Raw genomic sequence first — 10,923 nt, 5'->3', positions numbered from 1 at the left:
CAATGACAAGGTCACTTGTTTGAAAGTTGGAAGGTGGTAAGGTGGAGAAATAAGAGAAAGAGTAGATGGAAGAGAGAACCGAGGTAAAATTAGCGAGCTGGATAGGTAGAAAATGGATAAGTTAGAGGACGTGAGCGCGGTTGGTAGAGATTCAAGAAGACCAATAAAGTGCCTCAGCGAAAGAGAAAACGAGTAGGAAAGAATGAAAGTGGGAAAGCAAAGGGAGATGGAAGGAGTGAGACAGTGAATGAAAGAAATACAGCAGCATAAGGAGTGAGATACAATGATTAAATAAAATGCATAGCAGGGGAGGCCAACGGAGAGAGTGAGAGAGAGACAGAGAGATGGAAAATGAAATGAGAAAGGTATTTTTTGAAGAAGGGTCGCTGGACTTGGACCATTAACTCTGTTTTGTCCCTCCACAGATGCTGCTGAGTTTCTCCAGCAATTTCTGTTTTTGTTTGTTTCAGACTTCCACAGCTCTTTGTTTTATTTTAAAGGGAGAGGGATGCATAGAGAGCAATATTATGTTAAGTAGAGGAAGTAGAGGACAGATGGGGAAAGAGGGACAAAGCGAGACATTGAGAAAAAGATTAAACAGAAAGAAGTCAAAAGCAGAGAAATACAGAGAAATGGAGAGAGAAATATTGTAAGAGGAAAGGGGGAATAAAACAGACAGCGAAAGAATCAGAGACAGGGAGAGATAGATTACAATAGAGTGAAGACAAGACAAATTGGAATAAATGGATTTTGTACAGACAGAAAGAAGGAGATAAAGACGGGGTTGGGGAGAGAGGGAAATAGCGTGCAAGGGAGGGAAGAAAGGAGTTAGAGATGAGAGAGAAAGAGAAAGATTTGGGAGGAAAATACTGAAGAGTGAATGCATCTATTCAAACAGGAGATTTCTAAATGCGTACTGATTTGGAATGGAAGCAGTGAATAAATGAAATGGATACTGAGAGCTAGAGATCAAGAGATAGATGCGGGAGAAAAAGCAAGAAAGAGATGACCATGGAACTGGACTGAGTGCATATAAACATAAAGCTTGGAGACGGATTTAGTAGCTGAAGAGAGAATGGAGAGCAGTGCAGAAAGATATTGCGTTTCAGGGGAGGCAATATTAAACGTTATTGGGTCGGATTTGTATCCCCAGGAGAGAAAAAAATCTCGATTTTAGGTTTTCAGATCGACTGGCCTACAGTGAACTGCTGAATAAGGTAATCTCTCGTAAGGTTCAACATAAAGATGACCTCTTTGATCTCAAAGATGCCCCGCTGTCTCTCTAGTTGCTCTCTTGCTCTTTATGTACTTGTAGAATCTCTTTGGATTATCCTTAAGCTTATTTGCCAAGGTTATCTCATATCCTTTCTTTGCCCTCCTGATCTCCTCTTAAGAATGCGCCTACACTCTTAATACTGTTCAAGAGATTCAGTTGAACACAGTTGTCTATATTTAATACATGATTCATTTTTTTTCATTCTTGACTAGAACCTCAATACCTTTATTCATCTATTGTTCTCTAATCCTGCTAGCCTTATTTTTCTTGAAATCTTCTTAGTTATCAGAAGTCCCTTTCCCTGCAAGCAATCTGCTTCAAACATTTTTTGACATTTCTTGTCCTATAGCATTAACATTTGCCTTACTCCAATCAAAAACTATCATTTTAATGGAAGTCATCCTTTTCCATAATTATATTAGCACAAATGGAACTATTTTCACTAGACCCAAAGTGTTCCCCAACCATCAGTTCAGTAACTTGTTGTGGTTTATTATACAAAAGAAGGTTACGTTTTGCTCTTTCCCTGGTCGGAGCATTTATATATTAATAAAAAAAAATCTTGAATACATTTAACAAATTCTTCGCTATCCAAAAGTTTAACATGATTGTAGTCCCAGTCAAATATTCTTACATTTATCTCAAGTCTCTCTACATATTTGTTCCTCAATTTCCCTCTGATTATTGTGAGGTCTATAATACAAACCATCAATCTGACAATTCCCTTTTTATTTCTAGTTTCAATCTATATATTTTCACTGGATGATTTTTCAGAAATAGCTTCTCTAGTAACAGCAGTAACATTTTACTTAATCACAAACGGCGCTACACTTCCTCTTTTGCTTCTCTTTCTATCCTTCCTGTAGTATTTGAAATCCAGAACATTGAGTTGCCAGTCCTGCCCATCCGTCAGGTTTCTGTAATAACTATGACACCCCGATTCCATGTTCCTAAACATGCCCTGAGTTCATCAGCCTTACTTTTAAGACGCCCTGCATTGAAATAAATAGTTTAATTCTTCAGAGTTACTTCGCTATCAGACTTAGTCTGTCTTTTCTAATAAACGTTTTCTGTTCAGATTCAAAACCATCTGCATCTATCTTTGTATTTACCCTCTCACTTAGGATTCCTCCACCTCTCCCTCTCTTATAGTTTGCAATAAAATTAGCAAATCTTCTGGTCAGGACATTGGGCCCTTTCCAGTACAGGTGAAATAAATCATTTTTGAAGAGGTCTTTTCTGCCCCAGGAGAGATCCCAATGATCCAAGACCCCGAATGCCTGAACATTACACTACCTCTACAGACGTTGAATTATCTCATTTATCCTTTTATCTATTTTTTTCCCTCATTCGAGCTTGGCAACAGAATTAAATCAGAGTTTACTACTTTTGAAGCTTTTTTTTTTACAATTCTTCTACTGAACCTTTTATATTTGCTCTGTAAAGCCTTAATCATTTCCCTAACTATATCATTGCTACCAATGTGTACGATAGCTTCAAGTTTCTCACTCTCCTCCCCCTGCTTAAGAATATGTTTTAAACATTTTGAGATGTCCTTAATCCTGGTACCAGGAAAAGAACATACTATCCTAGATTCACGCTCACTGCCACAGAATCTCCTGTCTGTGCGTTTGGCAGGACAGTCGCCTATAACAATTATTCTTTTAAATTTTTTCAATCTCCGCCTAATATAAGGTTCATTCTTAATGCCTAGGATCTGACTGCCTCTTCCATTTTCCTCTGAGAGACTATCCTTTACGACAGTACCAAAAACAGTTTATCCGTTTGAGAGATGAACAGCCGCAGGAGACTTCTTAACTACCTTCTTACATTTTCTGACAGTCATCCAACTAATTGATTGTTCCTAGTGTGTAATCACTTCTCTAAATCCACTAGCCATCTAAATCTGTGTCTTTTGTATGCTGTCAATGATATCAAACTGTTAACGTAGCTTACAATAGCACATTATATATAAAATAAACCGTTTTTTCTTACCAAAAGTGTCAATATTAAGCAGCCAAACAAAAGAAATAAAAGTAATCAAGCATATAATTCTTAAATAAAATCAATCAATTAGCTGAACAATCGAATTTCAAAAAAACTCTTCCTCAAGTGTTCCAGCAGACAGTTTTCAGTCTTCTGATTTAAAAATGATCTCACTCCAGAGTTGTCCACGTGTAGGCCTCTCCAAAAGCTCCATAAACATAACTTTGTTTTTTACAAAACTCTCCTCCTCAATGTAAACAAAAATTCGTTTAACAATGTTTGTGTTTTAATTATAATAGAGCCAAAAATGAATCAAAATATAAATCTTATACTACTAAAGTGAAACAACTTTAAGAAATCTGGAAGTAAGATACTTCTAGGACTACCCAAAAAGAAACTCATTAACACAACACCATTTCAAAAAAAATCACATGCTTTGTTTTGTGTTTTTGGCTGTAAAAGAATCAAAAATGAATCAAAATAAAAGTTTTATACTACTGAAAGGTAATAACTGTCGGAAATTTAGAAGTAAATCTGGAAATGAGCCTGAATTTCAGGAGAAGCTGCAAGGTCAGCATTACTTTCAGTCTACCACTGTAGAATTTGAGTTGAGTGAAAAGTTTAGTGTGATGACCTTCGAAGTCAAATAGTCAACAAATGCCCATTGGTTTAAGAAGCATTTAAACAGACACAAGAAAAGGCAGATAATAAAGGGACATGGAATATATGCAGGCAGATGGAATTAGTTTTAATGACCTTAATGTCAGCACAGATATCGTAGGCTAAAGGGCCTGCTCCTGTGCTGCACTGTCCAATGTTGTATGTTGTGCTTTCTGTGTTCTATGTTCTATGCCAGGTGTATAACAGATACAAAAGTTTAGAATGAAATCATGCACAGATATGGTTGGCCAAAGGGCCTGTTGCTATGCTGTAATATTCTATATTCTATGTTCTCTGTTGTCTGTACTATGTTCTATTGCCTACATTCTGTGTTCTCTGTTTGATGTTCTATAACAGGTGTATAACAGATGCAAAGGGATCAAAACATGCAGAGGCCCCAGAGGAGTATAGAAAGCACAGGGTGAAACTTAATAGCAAACAATAAGACACGCAAGACAAGGGAAAATCCCAAAACATTCTAAAGGTATATCATGGATATAGAATAATTAGAGAAAGGGTAGGGCCTGTTAGGAAGCAAGGGGAAGATCTGTGTGTGGAGACAGACGACATTTGTAGCATGTTAAATAAGTACTTCTCATCTATGAGGATGTAGGTGCAGAAATCAGAAAGATAGATGTGGGTTTCTTGAGCAGATTGACAAAGGGAATGAGGAGATATTGGTGCAAAAACAGAAATTTCTGGAGAAACTTAGCAGCTTTGGAAGTACCTGCGGGGAGAGAAACAGAGTTAACACTTCGAGTCCAGTGAATCTTTGATGTTCTGATGAAGAGTCACCCGGCTCAAAGTTAACTCTGCTTTCTTCCCACGATGCTGCTATACCTGCTGAGTTTCACCAACAATTTCTGTTTTGTTTCTCCAGCAGTCATCGTTCTTTGATTTAGTTTAAACGATGGATGTTTCAGTGAGCTTAAAAGTGGACAAATCCCTAGATCAGGGTGACTATGTTGCTGTAGGAGACAAGGGAGGGGATTGCAGGGACCCTAACCCAAACTCTTAAATGCCATCACATTCAAATGCTAAGTTCTATGGACCAAGTTCTAGAAAGTGGGACTGGTGTAGTTTTAGTAGTTCAGACTCGATGGGCCGAAGGGCCTCTTCTGCACTGTGAGATTCTACGGTTCTATAACTTAGCACATTTGTGGCAATGGGATCCTGTGGGAAAGTTCTATCCTCTTCCCCTGCCCAAGTCCATTCCCTGATTCTGAACATGTGCCCATTTTCGTTATTTACTCCCACAGAGGCAGGTCAAGAGGTGAAACATCCTGAGGTGATGGTTTTTGACGTGTCCGATGAACAGGTAAATAACCAGAAGAAAGCCACCATTGTCTGCCTGGCCCATGGCTTTTTCCCAGGCTACGTGAAGTTCTCCTGGACCACGAATGGCAAGGAGGTCACGGGAAAGAATGTGGTGACGGACATACCTGCTCAGGACAATTCTGGCCACTATAGCGCGACCAGTAGGCTTACCGTCCCAGCGACCGAATGGGGACAAATGGAGTATTCGTGCAAAGTGACCCATTACCGCAAAGATGGCCAAGAGCTACACTGGGAGAAACCAATCAGCAGTAGGAGAGGTAAGATTCTCCAATGTTGTTACGCTTGAAATGGTTTTGATTTGCAAGGATGTTGCCAGGGTTGGATAGATGAGAGGGGAACAGCTTAAAGGAGATGTGCTAGGCAAGTTTTATTTTACACAGAGGCAGTAGGTGCCTGGAGCACTTTGCCAGGTGAGGTGGTAGAAGCAGTTAAGACAGAAACGTTTAAGAGGCACTTAGATAGACATATGAACAGGCAGCAAATTGAGGCATACGGACCATTTGGATGCCATTAGTTTAGAATAGCACCATGGTTGGCGCAGACATGGTGGGCCGAAGAGCCTGTTCTTGTTCCATACTGTTCTATGTTCTATGTATATGACTTACCGTGGTCATTTTACTTTCTCTTATGACAGAAGAGACTTAAAACCATGAAGGAGTCTTCAGTCCCTCTTTCCCCAGCTCATCCATTCAACCCAATAATCGATGGTATCTATTGTAATTCTTGCTGCTTGAATTGGTTCATTAACTATTAATCAATGTATTGTTGTATTGTATCCCAGCACATTCTATCCGCCCCATCTCCCCACCACTCAGATATCTCAGTCACGGAGTCATTAGTTTCTCAGTTGACCACTGCTCTCAGTTTCTTGGGTACAAATTTCCACATTTTCACCTTCGTTGTTTGGAGAAATATTTGCTGATGCCTATCCTTACCAAACTATCTCCAATGTTCAGCTTCTGTCCGTTTATTCTGGGCTGACCTTGAAAGGCAGCCCCTCTCTCGATCAACCCCATCAAGTTCTTCACAGATTTTAAACATGTCAACTGGATCACGCTTGGATCTTGTATGACTAAGTGAGTCATGATTAATTTGTTTGATTTCAGTCATACTATAACTGCCCAGAGTCATTGAACAGTACAGCACTGAAGAAGTTTTGCCACAAAATAAAGCAAAGAACAGGGGATGTTGGAAATCTGAAACAGAAACACAAATTGCTTGAGAAAGTCATTGGATCTGGCAGCATCTGAATTAGATAGTTCTGAAGAAGGGTCACTTGACACATAACACTAACTCTGCTTTCGCTCCATGGAATAAATATTTTGCCAGTTCTTTCAGAGCTCAGTCTAGGTCAGTCAACTCTCACGCACTTTTCCTGTATCCCTGCCGCTCTGATATCTTGGGAACATTTCCACAGTTCTCCACTGAAAACCAAAATGCTTTGACTCCCCTCCCTAGATGTTCATCTGCTGAGAAATTTATTTTATAGTGGTTCCCAACGGTTCCTTTCCGATGATCTCCCCTCTGCTCACATTAGTTACCAACTTTCAATGGTAGGAAGAAGCCAACTTTAATGTAGACTCAATAATCACTTCAATTTATATCATGGTATCGTGTCAGATTTCCACTTGACCAAGAGAATGAAAAATTCTGAATTCTAATTGACATCCCTCAAGCCTGGAACGATTTGAATTTATCACTTTTCCACTCATGTAGGGCTGTCACAGCCTATCTGAAATTCATACCCAGACATGAGTACAACCTAGTGCTTTAGAACTTCAAATGCAGTGTTTGTTTATTCAAGATAGTTCTCCATTTCCAAAACATGGCATTCAATAGTCTGCACAAACCATCTTCTCAACCTGTTCCTTGCCCACGAAGAGTTATGTGAGTGCATTACCAGTTCTCTACACAGACTTTAACATTCAGTTGGCCTTGTATTTTGGTGGGTTTTTTTTTTAATTCATTCATGCAGCATGAGCATCACTGGCTGGGCCAACGTTTATTGCCTGTCCCTAGTTGTCCCCTTTGAGAAGGTGGTGGCGATGTGCATTCTTGAACCTTTGCAGGTCACAAGCTGTGGTTAGACTGACAATGCCCTTAGGGAATAATTCCACCGTTTTGACTCAGTGATTTTCTTTTTCCAAGCCAGGATGCTGAGCGGGTTGGAGGGGAAATTGCAGGTGGTGGTATTCCCATGTATCTGCTGCCCTTGTCCTCCTGGATGGAAGTGGTCATGGGTTTGTAAATTGCTACCTAAGGATCTTTGGTAAATTTCAGCAGCGTATCTTGTATATAGTATATACTCCTGCTACTGAGTATCAGGGGCGGAGGGAGTGGATGCTTGTGGATGTGATGCCAATCAAGCGGGATGCTTTTTGCTGGATGGTGTCAAGCGTTTTGAGCATTGTTGAAGATTCCACTATTGAGGCAATTTTCTCGTTATTCCAAGGAAAATATGTTCTTTCACACTTATTACGTTAAACTGCATCTAACAAATGTGTGCCCATTTCATCAGCGATTCCCTATCCTGCCGAGATTAATGAGGGTCTTCTTCACTGATTGTTACATTTTCAGGCATTGTTAAATTAACCCTGTGAATATACTTCCCCTGACTTGCATTGCTAGCCTGAATGAAAGTCATATTTTATGCATCAATAATTAATATGTTTTATTATTTCTGACTTCTTACAGGACTATGTGAAGGAAAAGGTAAGAATTTTCACTGTTCCACAGTAACACATACACAGAAAGGCACACACATACATATATGCAGACGCATACATACACATATAAAACACAGACACGTACATATATACAGGTACACACACAGAAACAGGCACACACACACACACACACACACACACCCCGATGATCGGCAAAGTCTTTGTAATTAAATTACTAAAGTGCTAGATGCATATGAGCTGCCTTCTGGAACTGTTGCAGTCTGCCTGACTTTCCATGATTTTGACCAAGCATTTTAAAGGATTGGCGATATATTTAGAAGTCAGAATGGTGAGTGACTGGAAGGTGACCTTGCAGATGCTGGTGTTCCCATGTATCTGCTGCCATTGTCCTTATCGATGATAGCAGTTGTGCATTTGGGAAGTATTATCTCCGGAGACTTGTTTGATTTCTGCAGTTCATCTTGTAGGTAGTACATAGTGCTGTTCCTGACAGTCAGTGGTGGGGGGAGTGAATATTTGTGGATGTGGTGTCAATCAAGTGGGCTGCTTTGTCCTGGAGAGTGACAAGCTTCTCGGGTGTTGTTGGAGCTGTATCCATGCAGGCAAGGGGGCAGTATCTAGTCACACTACTGACTTGCGTCTCGTAGCTGGTGGATAGGCTTTGTGGAGTCAGGGGGCTTTCAAGTCCAGTCGAGTTTTTGATCAATGGTAACACCCAGTACATATTTGTTTATGTTCTTACGTTATTGAACTGTCAAGTTTCTGTGTTCTTGAATTCCGTCCACTCACTCAGCGCTGCACACATCCATCTCTGATGGTTGATGGATTGTGCTGCTATTTTTGAATGAGAATCTTTAGAATGGATGTAGGATAAAGGTTGTTGTCTGTTTGATTGCCTTGCAGTGAAGCGGATGCAGAAACAACAGATTTTAGCAAAAACTACCTATATTTTACTCATCTCCAAGAGCATCGTATACATGACCACAGTCAGCATCCTGCTGTTCAAGATGAAGGTATGTATCATGTAGAAGGTTCACCAGTATGAATTCTTTTTCATTCAGTCATCCCCAAATTTCAACACATTTCCTGCTTCTAGACTCCGCTGAGACATTTTTCCACATGTCGCTGGGCCTAATGGATTAAATCCATCTATCACTGGCCAAGTGATACAGGAGAGATAACACACAGGCTGGGTGACCGTTTTGCACAAGATAACTCTGAGTTTCCGTGGCTGCTACTTGAACACAACGCCATGTTCCCTGTCTCGGACTTGCTGCAGTTCTCCAACGAAGCTCAGTGCAAGCTGGAAGAACAATCTTAATTTTCCACTTGGGGACACTGCAGCCTTCAGGATTCAATATTGAGTTCAATAGTTTTTGGTGCTGAACATCTTCCTGCAAAGAAAGAAAGGAGCAGAGACAAAGAAAAAAATAAGTGGAGGGGAGATGGGGATGCAGCAGGTAATAGAGTGACTGACAGATTGCAAGGCAGATGGAGTGCATTATCATGAGAGATAAACAGAGTGGAGAGAGGGAAAGCAAGACTATGAGAGGAATAGGCAGAGAGGAATAGGTAGAAAAGTGCTGAAGGATATTAGAATGGTTGGAAAAATAATTGGAGAAATCTCATTCCAACAGCGAGAAAGAAACACGAATAAATGTTTCAAGAGTGCGCATAAGACAAAAAGAGATATAGAATTTGGGAAATGAGAACAATGCTCATTTATGTAAAATAAATTTCAGCCGAGAGCCGAGAAGGTCAAGTATAAGGTTATGTTTTGTGCACCCTCTGTTTTGCCTCACTGCCCCATTCTTGCCCCTCAATACAGCAATATTTGTCCCATCATGTCTCTATCCAATTGTCCACTTGAGATTTGCTGTTGAATCTATTTCCACCGCCATTCCTGAGAAACAGGTCGTTTGCATAACTCAGCATCAAACAATGTATCCATGAGTCCCTCACTCAGATTCTTTCAAGAATCATATTAATCTTATTTCCTCTGGTTTCTTGGGTACGTCTCAAGGCAACATTCCATTCCTGACGCAATTTGTTTCTCGATCCCTTCTAGTTTTCGGGAAAGCTGGCAAAATGTTACGATTGACTGAGCTGGGACAGAAGAAAATCATGAAACAAATCATGGTTCAGATCGTATCCCTCAAAACTATCCAGAAGAAAGAGAGAAATAAAATTTATTTGTAACGTTCACACATTGTCAGTTTCTATTGTTGATCCATGTTTTGCTATTTTATGTATCTGGAATGTTATCAAGATGGAAAATAAAGAGTTGTCAAACACTTAGGATTACAAAATGTTAGTGTTTCTGTCTAAAGTCCTCCTTCTTTATTTTCTCACTTGGTAACTTGTTGGCAGAGGGCGTTTACATTTTGTAAATGGTTTGATCAGTTCAGATTTTCCCTTTTGCTCAAAAAAGTACTTTTGATTATATTGAATTATTTGGATATCTATTTCCTTTGCTGTCTCTTTTGTGTTTAGTCACTAGAATTGTTAATAAACAAAATATTGATATATTTTGATGGCTCGTATATTTTGTCTTGATGATACTTGTAATGTTTATGTCCTGAACATAAAAGACATAAAAGATGGTGTTTGGTCAGATTTATTTTAATTAAAATGTCCTCAATGAGGCAAATATTAGTTATTGATCTCATATTGTCAATGAACTGTTTGGCTTACGAGGTCATCGCAGAGGTCAGTAAATCATCTATGAATTCCTATGCCTCTGATATCCCCACTATAGAATGGATTGTTTTGTGAGGAATGACTAAACAGACTGGGACTCTATTCAGAGATAGTAGGAACTGCAGATGCTGGAGAATCCGAGACAACAAGGTGCAGGGCTGGATGAACACAGCAGGCCAAGCAGCATCATAGGAGCAGAGAGGCTGACGTTTCGGGCCTAGACCCTTCATCAGAAAAGGGGGAGGGGAAGGGGGTTTTGAAATAAATAGGGAGAGA

General features: G+C 39.8%; 1 gene segment (V, D, J or C); it reads left to right on the top strand.

Annotated features, from left to right (window-relative positions):
- The first annotated feature begins 852 nt into the window (after nt 1-852).
- LOC109914124 lies at nt 853-10,475 on the top strand. The segment is given in 5 exon segments: nt 853-1,217; nt 5,182-5,517; nt 7,955-7,972; nt 8,851-8,960; nt 10,016-10,475. Coding segments are annotated over 4 exon segments (465 nt in total).
- Nucleotides 10,476-10,923: the final 448 nt, after the last annotated feature.

This window comes from Rhincodon typus, chromosome 48, assembly GCF_021869965.1.
Source record: "Rhincodon typus isolate 14 chromosome 48, sRhiTyp1.1, whole genome shotgun sequence".
Taxonomy (NCBI): Eukaryota; Metazoa; Chordata; class Chondrichthyes; order Orectolobiformes; family Rhincodontidae; genus Rhincodon; species Rhincodon typus.
This window is presented reverse-complemented; position numbering and strand designations above follow the sequence as displayed.